The 16,496-nt window shown below is 48.5% G+C and overlaps 1 protein-coding gene across 1 annotated transcript in view; it reads right to left on the bottom strand.

Moving 5' to 3' along the window:
- LOC144768088 (complement C1s subcomponent-like) overlaps positions 1 to 16,496 on the bottom strand; it is a 118,494-nt gene that overhangs the window by 79,339 nt on the left and 22,659 nt on the right. The window contains exon 2 of the mRNA XM_078651474.1: positions 11,581 to 11,660. Coding sequence (XP_078507600.1) covers positions 11,581 to 11,588 — 8 coding nt within the window. The 5' untranslated portion in view covers positions 11,589 to 11,660. The remainder of the gene's footprint in view (positions 1 to 11,580; positions 11,661 to 16,496) is intronic.

Below are 16,496 nucleotides of genomic sequence, written 5' to 3'. Positions count from 1 at the left end.
GGGGGGCGCGCGCAGCGCCACGGTGCTTGTGACGAGCTCGGGTCATCACGCTACTCGGTGGCGCTGTTTCTCGAAACACTCAGCACAGCGGGGGAATTAGCCCCGCGTGTGAGCGCCGCGCGTGTCATGACGAGCTGAGCTCGTCATGAGCACAGCGCAACCGTGCCTCATGACGAGCTCAGCTCGTCATGCGCACGGGAGGGGTTAACATATGCTTACTTTTTATAATAATTAAGCAAAACCAAAGGGGATGATGGACGGAGTGTTGAACATTGCAAGCACTCACCCCCAGTCAACTGATCTGGGTTTAATCCATCACCGTTCTTTAGCTCACTCCACCACCCCAGTTCAGACATGGCCATATGCAAATCAGTCTGACCCTGTGCCTCATGGGAACAGTCCAGCCCGAACTGCCAAGCCATGTCTTCCTTGGACCGGAAACAAGCATCCTGGGACCGGTTTCTGGCTAATCAGCCGTCATCTGCCAGGCTAGCTTGAATCCAGTGGCAAAGTGAGCAAGGGACCCACGTCTGGGCATACCCTGCCAACTTAGGGCGAACAAAGCAAAACCAAAGGGGATGATGGGCGGAGTGTTGAACATTGCAAGCACTCACCCCCAGTCAACTGATCTGGGTTTAATCCATCATCATTCTTTAGCTCACTCCGCCACCCCAGCTCAGACACTTATGCTATGGAACAGATTCCCAACATCTGTAACCCTTCACGTGAGGCCCTGAGCTGCACTCATTCAGCATTAGGCCGAACTGGAGCCTGTCCTGCTGTGACCGGATGTCCCTTTGGCAAAGAACAAGGCAGAGGAGAGAGCACTTCAAAGAGCAAACACTAACAACCTACATTTTAAAGGATTAGACTTTAAATCACATCTGTTTCTGGATTTGGACTAAAAAGGTGAGAGCATGGGTCCTATACTTTCTTCAACAGCCAAGTTCATCAGGGAAGAAAGAAAAGCACCAAGACTTCAAGCTGCGAGAACCAGGACTGGGGACCGAGATCTGCCAGTCTCCCAGCTGGATGATGGGCCATCAGCCAGGAAGCCAAGAACACTGGCCCTGCACCTGGAGCACCAGCCTCCTGACCGCCAAGATCAGTGTGCTCTGTAATGAAGAGGAGAGAGCTTGGGGGTGGGGCCAGACCCAGCGGGGGTACTGGCAAGTGGATCCTGTTGAGAGGAATTTGAGGCTCTCTGTCCAGTCGGGACCTGTGTTGTGAGCAGAGGCGCAACTAGAGTCAAATTTCGTGGGGGGCTAAGAAAAAATTTCGGGGGGGGCTGATTCTTCAAGGGAAAGGCAGAGTGGAGCTGCAGGGGCTCTAAGCGGGGGGGACATCAAAGCCACATTAACAAGCAAAAGGTCTTTAAAAGACCTGTGACGTACTCTGGTGCGGCTGTGTGTGCGCCCGGGAAGCTGTCTCGTTCCGGGATGCCACACACGATGGGGGGGGCTGAAGCCCTTTGAGTCCAATGGGCGTTGTGCGCCTGGTTGTTCAGAAGTCGATAACCCCTTTTGGGGCTACTGTGAAATTGGGGGCTCTCACTCAGTGCAGCCGCCAGCATTGAGGCCGTTCCCCATGTCTACGACCCATGTATGCCAGGAGAGGGCCACTGAGACAGTTGGGGCCACCACCCGTTGCCACTGAAACCGCTGCGGGTCATTGCAAAGTGCAACTGAAACTTGCTGGGCCCGTCACCTGGACCCATGAACCCCGTGCAGAAGATGGGGTCGTCGCCCGTGTCGGAGGATGTCCACTGACGTAACGAAGAGTGAGGGGGCCTCCCTGCACGGTACTTAGGGGGGCCCCCTCCGGGCTCAATCAGGAGCTCTCCCGGCCAGAGTTTAGTGCCGAGGGGGCCCTTGGAGCTAGGGGTCCCCCCGCACCGCGTGGGCTGCGGGGCCTGTGCTACGCCCCATAGGATGTCCTGTAACCAGTGGAGGGACTCCAAATAAATGTCACAGACCTTACTCCAGCATCTCCATTGCTCCACCACCTTACCTGCAGGAACCGCATAGAAAGAAGTCATTGTACATGGAAGCCGTCGTTGCACAGCGCGCCGCGCGCCTACCGCAAAAGGATGCAGAACGAGCTGCTCTTTGCCTGAGCACAAAAAGACGCATTCCAGCTCACAAATTCTTCTGAAGGCTGCTGCTGGATAAGACTGTTCCAAGGCCACAGGCAATTTTGTGAGTTTTTTCCAGAATTTTATATAGCACAAACTTGACCCGAAGTTATCAGAGCGCTTTACATGAGCACCAGTTGCGTTATAGACGGACATATTCATTGATTGGCACGGGGAGATTAAGTGATTTGCCCAGAATCACAGGATGTTGAGCGTCCCTGCCGAAATGCGAACCTGATTCCCCAGCTTCTAGGTCAACAGCTCTAGCCATTAGGCCACATCCTCTCCCTTTATGAGCTTAGTGGATTAGCGCCTGAAGAGCTGAACTTTCGAGGCCAAACCAGATATTGATGTACATCAGTAGTGCGGCCAGCACCTGTGACGTCACCTCGTACACCTGCCAGGGACATGTTGGTCAGCATGGAGGAGAAGGGTGGGAGAGGACCCACCGGGAGGGACACTGCTGAGACCAGCGCATGGGCACCAGCATCAACAGACTTAATGTGTGGAATATTAAGTGTGCTGTGGTTTCCATGAATAATAAATACTGTTTTTCATACCAAAAGTAAATATGAGACTAGACAATCATATTATTGAGGTCACTGTGGGTATTTTGAGTCATGCGCCTATGCATATCTTGCCCCTACCTTCCCCTGAACAGCCTTGACTGCTCGACCTGCGCTACCACTGAGTCAAGTGCTGAAGGGGTAGTATTTGGCCCAGTTACTCGGGGGCCCATAGCACATCAGGCCCCAGGACAGCAGCAGTTAAAGGCCTGGACCCCCACGGTAGGGCCAAGTAACCTCTGATTGTCCTGTGGCCCCTGAAAGGGGCTCAGATGGATATGGAAAGGAGGGTGAGTATTGGAGGGCAAGGTTGGAGGAAAAGGAGGAGAAAAGCACTGAGGGGAGAAGTATGAATGAGGCTTAGAGTAAAATAGGTGAGGGAAGTCTCAACCTCGAGACCTGAGGTTAACCCCTTCCCTGTGCCGCGAATTCTGCCGCGGGGCTAGGGGGTGGGCGTGGCACTCCCGTACTTATGACGGCTCCATGCCATCATGAGTCACAGGCGGCTGCTCATGCCGGCGTGGAGCCGTCATGACCCCACCCACTCACTAATTCGCCCGCACAGGTGGGGGATTAGTGCCGTGTGGCGGAGCGCATTTGCTTGACGGCTCCACGCCGTCATGAGCACACGCCTCCCGTGACTCATGATGCTGTGGCGCCGTCATGAGCACGGAAAGGGATAAGAGAAGTTGGAGACGCCTCACCGTCAGATTGAAGGAGAGCCGGTTGTTTGCTGCTTTTGCCCGTTTTCCACGGAGAAACCTCGCGGAACCCGCTGCGCGGGTCCCGCATCGCCCGCCTGACAGGGCGATTCGCTTGTGAGACCAAGGCTGCGTGAAGACTATCAGGGCTGCGAGCGCCAGGTGAGGGACAGGGACTCCATTGCCCAGGAGCCACTGCGCTATCATCACCTGCACCTGGACGCTCTCCCTGCCTGCCACGCCCCCCAAACACCTCCTTCCCATAATTGGAGCGGTCTTCCCCGCTGCGCCGGAGCGCGCGGGAACGTCCCGGGAGAAGCCCGGGACAAGGGTGGGACAGTCTGCGACAGTCCGCGACTGGCAGTGACTTGACTGGACCAGGAACTCTGCCCTTTCATCCTCGTGAGTGATTATAACTTTCCGTGATAACCTTGAAGTACCATTGCTCCTATTAACGATCATAAGGAGAAGTTTAAAAGTACTCGCAAGTAGTGACTCTTGGTAAACAGGCTTGATATTATTTTGGGTCACTGTGATTGTGGAGTGTTTTTCTCTTTTAGGTATGTCTAAACAAAAACAATGTACTGCCCCATCAAACACTATGGATAACTATTTAGTCCAAGTGGTCGCTAAGATAAACAATGATAGAAGGTCTTCCCTGGGTTTGAGTCTAACACCTAACAAATTTTCAACTGACTCCCCCCAAGTCAATCTACCGGATCTAGATAACTCCGGTATACCAGGGGTGATTTCCCAGATAAGTCATGATAGCCCCGCTCTTAATGAATTGTTGCCTCCCACACTGAGTAATTCCCGAGTTAATTTACAGGAGGCAGAAGATGCCAGCAAGGTCGGGGTCCTTTCCCAGATTAGTACTGATAGCCCCGTGTATAATGTATCGTCACCGGTTATATTGAGCAAAATAATCGAGGCTGATCATGATGATACAGATTTGGACCTAGAAATCGTAGAGGATAGCTCCCTCAAATCTGTACCTGTTCCTGCGCCTAGGGTGACTAGAGGGGCCACAAAGGGACAACCTAGATGTACCGGATTACGTTCTAGTAGAAAAAGACCAGCAACCCCACCTAGGAAAAATAATACAGAGACTGTAGGAGCTGAAGACGAGGGCAGTATGCTATGGGATGAAGCCAATATCAAAAAACTTATGGGAATGTTTGACCAAAAAATGAGGGGTATAATTAAGCCATTGTTATCTAAAATTGACCAACTAACTGATAAAGTGCACAAACTTGAGGGCCTCCTGCTAAACACTAATGAAAACATGAGAGAAATACCTAACCAGGTGATGTATAAATTTGAGCAAATTAAACTCAAGGAGGGTGGAACTGGAGAAGTTGGGGAGTCGGTGGTTCCGACTCATCCACCTATCCCCACCCCATGCTTAACAGTAAAGGCTCATCGCACATCAGATCCGCTAGTAACTAACGGGTCTGGGGAAGATTCTTTTCCGGAACCAGGCCCAGTGGAGTTAATCGGAGAAGCATCCCCGCTGATCCTGGTTCTAGCAAATGTACCAATCCTGAAACCTGGCCAGATAGAGTCTTCCCAATCACTCTTAAGTAAAGCTTTACACTGGCTAACCAATAATATGCACATCACCCATTGGGGTAAACACAAACTTTCAGAGGAATTATTAACTGCCAGAAGAGTGAAATGGATAGGCAGTAGCCCTAAAAGATTTGAAGGTGACTGCGTGGTACTTAATTTTAAGGGGCCAGAAATATTGCCTGATATCCTACCTAATCTTCTGCCCCCTCAACGTAGAACAGCAGAAATTATCCCTCTCACACTCAACTACTTTTACAGCAGAAGAGGCTTTATTGCTAAACCAAGTGTTTTGAGAACTAAATGGACTACAGTGGCAAACAGAAGGGGTGGGGGTGTGGGTGGGGGTGCTCAAAGTAGTGACTGGGGTGTTAACTTAGAAAATAGATTTGCAGCACTATCTAACCTAAACGATTGCGATTGACTCGTATATCAAGCCCCGACTCAGATAGCCAACCACAAGGAAGCTCCCAATAGTAAAAACAGGGAGGGAGGGCCTGATACCTTGGAGAGGTATTGTAGCTTAGGCCGGCGTAACGGCAGTGAGCCAGTACAGGAGTCTCGCTTACTTGATTCCATTGGCATTTCTCCGAAATTTTTAGCAGTAGAAACAACACACCAGAATATAAATATAAGTAGCCCCCCAAGATTAGGCCAGATAGGGCTTGCCATATCTAATCCATCGTTGTCCTTCATTTCTTGGAACCTTGCTGGGATAGCGAATAAAGTAACATCCCCTGAATGGTGTGCTTTTATCGACCTCCACGATATCATATTATTCCAAGAAACATGGTCGCAAAGCCCTGTACATCGAGTAGGGTACCTTAATTTTTTTACTTCTGCAGTGACAAATGGTAAAGGCCGTCCATCGGGAGGTTTGCTAATTTGGGTTCGCCACTCGCTGAAGTGTACAATTCAGCAAAGATCGCTCCCAACTGGGGATATACTATCAGTTAATATCAGATGGGATAATGGTAAGAGTTAGCTCTCTTCAACATATATGCTAGGGGAGTTAGAGGGGGAAAATCCTCAGATGTAGTAACGGTCCTCGAGCAAGAGTTAGAATCATTGCCCCCAGAACAATTTATTATTGTCGGCGGGGATATAAATACTACTTTTGAACCCTTGGGTCAAGAGGATAAATTCTTAGCCGAGGAAGAGGATATTAAATGGGGAATCCCCCAGCTTGAGATAGCTGCAGTCAAAAGATGGAGCACGGTGGCTATCCAAGTAAAGAGCCTTTGTTTAGCTAGAGGCCTTAGAGCCGCAAATGGTCGCACATTATCAGACCGTGATGGGAATTGTACATTTGATAATGGTCGGGCAACTAGTAGAATCAACTATTTTCTGGTAGATACCAGGGTCTGGAATAAATTGATTGACATGACCGTAGTAAAAAGAGTGGAAAGCAATCATAACCCATTGTGAATGGCCTTCAAGTCCTATTCAGAGGATAGGGTGATAAGCCTAGAGGAAGAGAGGGTGACCTTGGACTTAGTATGTACAAACAATCAGCGGCAACTAAAATGGGGAAAGCTAGTAGAAGATGAGGGGAAGCTAGATGAACTTAAGAGAGTAGTAAGAGAGGAAGTAAATAATATAAAACTACTCACAAGCAACTCTAACTTCCGAGACATTTTAATGGAGGCTCATAAAAATCTTTTTTGTAGACTACAAACATTCTTTCTAAAACCAGTAGGCCATAATAAAGGCAAAAAACACCAAAGTAAGCAGGGATGGTATGGAAAAAGCTGTAGACTGGCACACCAGAATCTTAGTAGGGAACTTCAACTAGGAAACGCCGATACAGTCAGGAAAGCTAGGGACATTTATAGACGCACACAAAAGCAGGCGAAGAGGCTACGGGATGAGGAACTATGGGGTGAGCTTAAAACTGCATGTGCAGCCAAAGATTCGAAGTTATTCTGGTCCATAGTGAAGTGGGATCGGGGAGGGTTGGCTGCACCCCCTCAAAACAACGTTGCCATTAATAACTGGATAGAATTCTTTAAACCTCAATATGCTCGTAATCAGTCGCAAGCCTGCGTTACTCTGCCGCCGGCTGTCTTCTATAAGTATAATGTGTTTAATGAAAAGGATGTAAACGCAGCCCTTGACTGTGTAATGAGGGGAAGAGCGCCAGGTATGGACGGAATACCAGCAGACGTCTACCTAAGTGATCGGAATACATGGTGTACATATTTTGCTTGGCTTGCAAATGCAGTGACGATGGGAGGTGAAGTACCTTTGTCCTGGAAAGGGGGGGAAATCATCCCAGTTTTTAAAAAAGGTGACAAATCCCTCCCCAGTAATTATAGACCCATCAGTCTCATTGATTCAGCCCAGAAACTGATGGGGCGAATGGTGCAAAATAAGCTCCAAGTATGGATAGAGGAAAATAACATCCTGTCACCATATCAAGCGGGGTTCCGTCCCCTGACAAGTTCCATTGACCAGGTTTTTTACTTCACTGCCCTGTATTGGAGAAACGTCATTTTAAATAACGACCCTCTATATGCTGTCTTTATGGAGCTAAAGTCAGCTTTTGACTTGTTTAGAACAAGAGGCCTCCAATAGTACAATTGTTCGAGCCTTTGAATCCATATGTGCTCAAATAACGAAGGAGCTGACAGTTATGCCCACTAAGAGATTTCCTAGTACATTAAAGTGGTTTGATGTTGATTGCTCACGAATACATACCCGTTTAATGCATGCATTAAAAGCAATACCAAGGGATAGGCTGCTTATTGCCAGTTTGAGGAGGGAATATAAAAAGACCTTAAAGGGGAGAAAAGATTAAATTAAAAGCGAAGCGTGGGACAGACTCCTCTCTGTTGATGTCTTGCGTCATAGCAAGAAATTTTGGGAGATTATTAATCACCCTTTTTTTGCAGGAGAACAAAATGTAGCCACTGACTGTGTCATCCCGGACGAGAAGAGGGTTGATCACTTTAAAGACGTCTATGGTGACAAGATTGGTATAGCACCGTCCCGCCAATTGACAGTGCGGGTTTCCTCCCCGATAGTCTTTTTAGAGGAGCAAGTATTAAAGGCCATCCTGGAGACCTCAAAAAATAAGGCCCCGGGGGCTGATGGCGTACCTGCGGACCTATATAGATATTCTTCGAAAATCTGGTCCCAGGTATTACCTAAAGTTTTTAGGGCAGCGAATGATAAGGTGTTCCCCAATACCTGGGCAATCTCCATTATAGTGCCAATTTTTAAAAAAGGAAAACGTGAGGATCCGGGATGTTATAGACCCATTTCCCTCCTTGATTCGGCCATTAAGATCTTGGGCAGAGTTTTATTGGCCAAACTTAGCGAAAATTTGGAGGCTTGTGGAGGGCTTTCAAACATACAATATGGGTTCAGAGAGAGACGAGGCACCCTGGACCAATGTTTGAATTTGCACCTTTTAATTGCCAAATATGTGGTGGCCGGGGAGGGGTCCCTTTATTTGGCCTTTATGGACCTCTCCTCGGCCTTCGATTTGGTAAACAGGTCCAAACTGTGGCCAATCCTTCTTGAGATGGGGATAGACTCTTCACTGGTTGCTTTTATAGCCTCCTTACACCAGGAGTTATTTGCCAAAGTAAGGGTCACAAATAAGGGGAGATGTACGGGTGCTTTTAGGTCAGAGAAAGGGGTCCGCCAAGGGTGTATCCTGCCCCCCCTACTTTTCACCATTTATATAAATGGGTTGGAAAAACAGCTGGAGGAGGGGGGGGCAGATGTGCCGCGTGTGGGAGGCCAGCCGATTCCGGCCCTCCTATACGCGGATGATGCGGTACTGATTGCCCGTACGGGCATCGGTCTACAGACACTATTGGATCGTTTTGGCTCCTTCATGGAAAAACTTGACCTAAAGGTAAACGCGAAAAAATCCCATTCTATGATAGTGGGTAAACAGAGAGGGAAATTAAGATCCAAAACCTTCATATGCAAGGGCGAGGTGGTTTCCAGGGTCCCGGTCTTTCCCTATTTGGGGGTCCTTTTTGATGAAAGGGGGTCATGGGCCCCACAGTTAAAGGCGAAGAGTTTAGCCTTGGCCCGTTCAACAACTGCCCTGTTGGGTTTCTCCAAAAGGCTGGGGGCCGTGCCAATGGAAGTACTTTTGAAGGTTTATAACACCAAGTGTATCCCTATTGCCACCTATGGGGCCGCCCTGTGGGGCTATGTTACTCAAGATAAAATCCAAAGGGTAGAAAATAGGTTAATTAGACTATTGCTCTCAGTTCCAAAATCGACCCCTACATTCTCCATTCACGAGGAAGTAGGTTTGGGTTATATTACAGACAAGTTGAATCTGGCACCTCTTTTACTTTGGGCAAGGACATGACTGAATCCAGAATTAACTTTGAACCATCTTATCCTGGAGGACGTCATGTCTTTGGACCATGCCATGAACATACCCTGGCTGAAGTTTTTAAAAAATACATTTTCAGCCTTAGGTAGATTGGAACTTTTTCTATCTCCTCGTAACATTAAGAGAGAGGACGTAAAGTGGATTAAAGTCCATTTTACAGACAGGGTCCGCCTTAATAGAGAGGGGAAGGAAATAATGAAACCATCTGTAAGAGCACACTCTATGTTAATCACTACCCCAACCCTGGAACCATACCTGAATTTTGTTACAAGACCCCTTCATAGATTTTTATTAACGAGATTCAGGTTTAACCTGATTCAATTTTCTTTGGGCTGCTATCCATCATGGAATCACCCGAAAGATGCCCCCCCTTGTGATTGTGATAATTTCTCTGAGCAAGATACCATGCATTTTACGATGTTTTGTGGGTTTTATACTGCTGCTAGGAAAAAACATCTGTTACCCGTGCTGAGGGAGGCAGGTTTCATCCAAGTTAGACCTGCTTTAATTTACCTCCAGATGTTGGGCAATATCTACATTACTTTTAGTGTTGCCAGTTTCGTAGCAGAAGCTTGTCGTATTAGAAAAAAACGAGCTCCACTGAACATTTTATTGTAAATAAGGTATCTTTTAATAGTGTCAGACACGATGTAGTTTGGTCAACTTTGGGTTTGCCCTGTTTATTGTATTAATTATGAAATGTGATTTTAATGTATATGTATTGTATGTGCTTTTTATGGGTTTTTTTAAATCGAATAAAGCGTGCTTTGACTGACTGACTTGGTTCCCAGGGACAAGCTCTGGAGGGTCTTAGCTGACGCAGGGATAAGCCAAGAACTTCTCACTCTCCTGATGCGATTGCATGAAAATAATTACGCCAAAATTAGATGGGGTTCACAGGGAGAAGTAACTGAGCCTTTCCCCGTAGAGCGTGGGGTGAGGCAAGGTTGCGTCCTAGCACCTACACTGTTTTCAATATATATAAATGGTATAGTAGAATTCCTGAAGAGGTCCCCTTCCGATGCCCCGAAAATAGCTGGATCACATGTGCCCGTACTAATGTTTGCGGGCGATACAGGAGCATTATCATTAAAACATAGAGCTTCTCTTACTAAGCCTGTAAACTGTGCACTCGAGATCTATCACATGAAAGTTATAAGTGCAAGCCTATATGGTTCAGAGCTTTGGGGCTTTAGTGATCTAGCAAACCTGATTATCGCAGAAAATAAGTTCCTTCGTGGGCTGGTAGGGGTACCGCAAAGCACGCCAACCATCCCTCTAAAACTAGATCTTGGCAGGAAAAGCATTGCAGATTTAGCGAGATTGCGTCCACTGCTATATTGGAGACGTTTAATGGTGACCCCAGAGTTAGCACACTACACTTTAGCACTGACTGACATTATTTCACTTGATAATTTTCATAAAATTGCCTGGTTGAAAGAACTACGGGGGGTATTGCAACAACCAACATTAGATCACTTATGGTGTAACACTGATGTGTCCTGTTTTCCCTCAAAGATCAGGCTGAAACAAATGTACTGGGAGATGGTGAACCTTAGAACCTTCTCTAATTGGACTAACACCTCGCTTACGAGGCGCTTCCTGGACCTAAAAATGGCTCCCTCGTATGAAGCTTACTGGGACTTGATCGAGAAGCCGTACGACAGGAAGCTGTATTTCCAATTCAGAGTTGGATCACTCCCAGTAAATGTGTTTAAAAAGAAATGGTCTATATCTTGGGACGAGCATTGTTACCATTGTAAGGACAAAATTGAGCATATTTCTCATGTATTGTTTTGCTGCCCTTTATATGCCAACCCGCGTCACAAATGGATAAGGCCTGTTTGTCTTAATTTGGGGACGCGTTGCCAAGCTACAGCACTTAGAATTCTGGAAACTGATTGTTCGCCACAGTTCGCAATTGCTGTTGCTCAGTTCTTAGCCTGGGCCTGGGTGATTCGAACACGCGCCCTAATAGGAAGAATGTTGTGAGGTATCTCGTCTACTATGTTTTTAATGCCTTGTCTTGTGAGTACGAGTCAGGGTGGTTCTTAAAAATGTTATAAATAGCTAATGTATTCGATGGATTTCTTGTTTAATACTTATTTTATATTCTGTGTATTAGGTTAGTATTTATTGTATAGAATTAGGTGGAAATGCTTTTATGACTGAAGTCGAATAAAGCTTTAAAATTGAATTGATAAGAGAAGATATAAGGGAGCACAGAAGGCCTGGGGGTCTCACCAGTTCATGTCTCCAGTTCGTCCCAATCCGCAGGTCCAGCTGACCTCTTGTCTCCTCCAGCCAAAGCTGCAACACTGTTTCTGAAAAACAAGCATTGGCAATGTCAACATTTTAGCCTATTTTATAGTGAAAAATAGATGCTGTACAACAAAGAGAACAGTAATGCCAGAGTTCCTCATGCACACAAAACAGGCACAGCAGGGGCAGATGTAGTGCTTGCTCCCTCACACACAAACACACACACACAAAAACACACACATCTTCTGCGGCACTGGCAGTAAGTTAGACGGCAAAAGCTTTCCTCTCATAGGGAAAGGGTATTAGATGAACTATGGCAGTCCACGGCTCCCTCACACTTACAAAACTTTCCTCACACACAACACTGGGGTAGTAGCACTGGCAGCAGCAGTGTGAGGGGAGAGACACCTACACACACACACACACACACACACAGCACAGGTACCAGATGGGATGAGGTGCGGTAAAGTCAACCAATCATGGACAAGTGCAGGGCAGGCTTGCTTTAAAACAGGACAGGCGGCAGGGAAAACAGCAATAGTACAAGCTGTCCTCACTCACAACATAGGCAGAGCACTTTAAGCAGCAGTGCAAGCTTCACTCACACAGCACAGCCATCCTTTGGAGCGACATGCCATCCTTGTGGCTGAGCACCAGGCCCGGACTGGTGAGTCCGGGCACCGGGCAATCCCCCGGTCGGCTAGAGGGTTTTGGGGGCCGGTTTCCGAAAAGGGGGCCGGTTTTGTGTCTGGGGGCCGATTTTGCCCCCGGCAGCGTGCGTCACGACACTCACTTTGTTCACGGCCGCACTCGCACATCATCCTGTGTCTGACTCACTCTATGCATGCAGGTCACCGTCTGCACCGTGTACGAACACTGTCACTACCCCCCCCCAAGCAAGCGCTGCAACTGCAAGACTCAGTATGTGCATGCAAACCGGGCCGTTACCTAACAATAAACAAATGGAGGATGAGGGGGGAGGTGCCTGTGCGCAGCGCGCAGAATTATGCCTACCCCCTCTTCTGCCGCGTCTGCGCGCGGGCCGCGGCGCGCCTCTCTAGGTGCGGCTGGTGTAATTCTCCTCCTTCCCGCATGCGCATTGGCAGGCCTGCGCGTGACTGACGAGAGGAGTCTGCAGTCGCGCACGGAGTTGGAGAGTCCCGCCAGGCCCAGGCCCAGGCCCATAAATTAATTTTATTCTAATGGCTGGCTTCTGGCAGTGGACTGGCTACTAGCGCCGCCGCCTAGGCCTAGCCCGACCCCCCTCTGCCACAGTGCCTGTGCCACCGTCCGTGACCCGACACTGACCGACCCCACCACCAACAGCAGTCAGCAGACACTGGACAGCAGGCCGCCGGCGCCGAGGTGAGTGAGTCAGTCAGTTTTAATTTCTGCCTGGCCCTGGCCTCCCCCCCGGGAAACTTGAAAGTAAAGAAGCAGGCAGCGCTGCGCTGTTTGCTTCTCCAGCGCTACGTCACGTGACCACCAGGCCCTGGTGGCAGTGTGGAGGTGACTGACTCATAGCTGCCAAGGTTTCAGATTAGTATGTGTGAGTGTGACCAGGATTTTGATAATTTCACTGAAATTATGTGTGACATTTCAACGACTATGAGTGACACTTGCTCGCGGACAAAATAAAGCAGTGAAGAAGAGGGAATCATAAATATCAGAAATAACAATCATTTGAGTAAAGAGAGAGTTTACGTTAGCTGCTAGCTTCACAGCATAAGAAATAATAGTTAAACAACTAATTTATCGGACTGCAGCCAACATTGCACAGCGGGGTGGCAACCCTCACACCTCCAGCCCTCGATGACCGGCTGTTAAGAGGTGCTTCGAAGGTGACTGAGAGGGAGGGGGGGCAACCCTTACACCTCCAGCCCTTGATGACCTGTTAAGAGGTGCTTCCAAGGTGACTGAGAGGGAGGGGCTGCAACTTCAGGAGCAGCGACATCTATTCACATGCAAACAGCCCTGAATGTGTCATGTCTCTGCTATTTAGAGGGGGGCTCACACATTCCATTTCTACCCAGGGCCCCAAACATCCGAGACTCGGCCAGATTACACCCCTGATTACACCGAGGCAGCACGTGGTTCTGAGCGTAATTACTGTCACTAAATTGTAAGCAAACCTCGGTTCTTCAAACATGCAGTCTATAATGTAATAAAATAAAGAAATGGCACAATCGCACCCACACTGATTAACAAAGTATAGAGGACAATCAAGTTCAATCAGTTCTCTTAGAGTATCTCCTGTAAGTACTGTACATCACAGTGGGGGATGGCATTTTGGACAGAGAGCCTGTCTTCTCGTTGTCTTGTGCAGGAGGGGGCAAGGAGCCCAAGATGATACTAGAATACTGCATGCCCACCCCTGTGCCCACCCTGCTGGATCCTGTTCACTCTCCTGTGATGGCTCCTGCCCTCCCCTCACTGATGGCTCCTGTCCCCCCCATGTGGTGGCTCCAGTCCACCCCCACCCCCGCCTATGATGGCTCTTGTCCCCCCATGTTGTGGCTCCAGTCCACCCCCGCCTGTGATGGCTCTTTTCCCCCCATGTGGTGGCTCCAGTCCACCCCCCACCTGTGATGGCTCTTGTCCCCCCTGTGGTGGATCCTGTCTCCGCCCAGGGTGGCTTCTGTCCCAGTCCTGGAACGGCCCCTGCAGCGAGGGTGACGTTCTTGATGGGCCTCTTCTCAAAAGGGCTCAGCTCAAAATTAATATGGAAAGGTGGGCGAGTAAGTAAGTGAAGGGTTGGGTGAATGGCTGGATGAATTAGTGAAAGGGTGAATGGATGAATGAAAGATTGAATAAATGGATAATGAGAGAGGATGGATGGATTGATGAGTGAGGGGAAGGATGGAGAGAAAATGATAAATAGCTGGATGTATGGGTGGAAGGGTAGCTGGATGATGGATGAGGGGAAAGATGGATGAGGGGAAGGATGATGGATGAGGAGAAGGATGGATGGATGGATGGATGGATGGATGGATGGAGGGGAAGGATGGATGGATGAGGAGAAGGATGGATGGATGGATGGAGGGGAAGGATGGATGAGGAGAAGGATGGATGAGGGGGAAGAATAAATGGATGAGATGGATGGATGGATGGATGGGTGAGGGGAAGGATGGATGATGGATGAAAGGAAGGATGGATGAGGGGAAGGATGGATGGATGAGGGGAAGGATGGATGGATGAGGGGAAGGATGGATGGATGAGGGGAAGGAAGGATGGATGGGTGAGGGGAAGGAAGGATAGATGGGTGAGGGGAAGGAAGGATAGATGGGTGAGGGGATGGATGGATGGGTGAGGGGATGGATGGATGGATGAGGGGATGGATAGAGGGGAAGGATGGATGGATGGGTGGGTGAAAGGATGAATGGATGGATGATGAGGGGAAGAATGGATGATGAGGGAAAGGATGGATGGATGAGGGGAAGGATGGATGGATGAGGGGAAGGAAGGATGGATGGGTGAGGGGAAGGAAGGATGGATGGGTGAGGGGATGGATGGATGGGTGAGGGGATGGATGGATGGATGAGGGGATGGATAGAGGGGAAGGATGGATGGATGGGTGAGTGAAAGGATGGATGGATGGATGATGAGGGGAAGAATGGATGATGAGGGGAAGGATGGATGGATGGGGGATGGATGATGAGTGGGTGGGTAGAAGGATGGATGGATGGATGATGAGGGAAAAGGATGGATGGATGATGAGGGAAAAGGATGGATGATGAGGGGAAGGATGGATGATGAGGGGAAGGACGGATGGATGGATGGATGATGGGTGGGTGAAAAGATGGATGGATGGAGAGTTGGTGGGTGAAAGGATGGATGGATGATGAGTGGGTGGGTGAAAGGATGGATGGATGAGTGGGTGGGTGGATAGTGGGTGGGTGAAAGGATGGATCAGTGGATTGGATGGTGGGTGGGTGAAAGGATGGATCAGTGGGTGGGTGGATGGTGGGTGGGTGGATGGTTGGGTGGATGATGGGAGGGTAGGTGGATGAGTGAAATGATGGATGGATTGCTGGATTGATAAGTGCAAGGGTGAATGAATGGACGTATGAGTGAAAGGGTGGATGTAAGGATGGATGAGTGAGTGAAAGGGAGGGTAGATGGACAAAAGGATGAATAGATGTGTGAAGGAGTGAAATGATAGATGGATGAGTGATAGGGTCAATGGATGGATTCATGAGTGGATGAGTAGATAGATGGATGGGTGGATGGATGGATGGAAGGAAGGATGGCTAAGTGAAAGGGTCGATGGAGAGAGAAAGGGAGGATGGGTGGATGACTAAAATAGTGGATGGGTGGAAGGATTAGTAAGTGAAAGGATGGCTGGATTGGTGAAAGGGTAAATGGCTGAATGGATGAGTGAATGGATGGATGGGATGAAGAGTGGATGGATAAGTGTACAGATGGATAGGGTGAAAGGGTGGATGGATGGATAATGGAGGATGAGTGAAAGGATGGATGAGGGGATGGATGAAGGGATGGATGAGTGAAATGATAGATGGAAGGATACATGATGGATAGGTTTGCAAATGGTTGAATATGTTTGGAAATGGCTGGGCTTACTTATATACTATTGCGCGACCTCTGATGTGTCTGTAAAACGTACCTATTGTCCTGAAGTTTTGTCCTGAATTTTGGCCTGCTGTCCTGAATTTGTGTCCTGAATTTTGACCCTTTGTCCTGAATTTTTACACTCACCGTCCTGAATTTGCACCAATGCCAGTTGGTCACCCTACCATAGGGTTTTAACCAAATGCATGTTACATTTTCCTGCCTGAGAAAAAACGTCCAGGATTCCTGCACAACAGGAGTTACTTGTTGAAACACAGCATGTACCGGACGTGACGTTCGATGACCAATGTACAGAATATTCTCGCAAA

Source organism: Lissotriton helveticus, chromosome 7 (genome assembly GCF_964261635.1).
Source record: "Lissotriton helveticus chromosome 7, aLisHel1.1, whole genome shotgun sequence".
In the NCBI taxonomy this organism is placed as follows: domain Eukaryota; kingdom Metazoa; phylum Chordata; class Amphibia; order Caudata; family Salamandridae; genus Lissotriton; species Lissotriton helveticus.
This window is presented reverse-complemented; position numbering and strand designations above follow the sequence as displayed.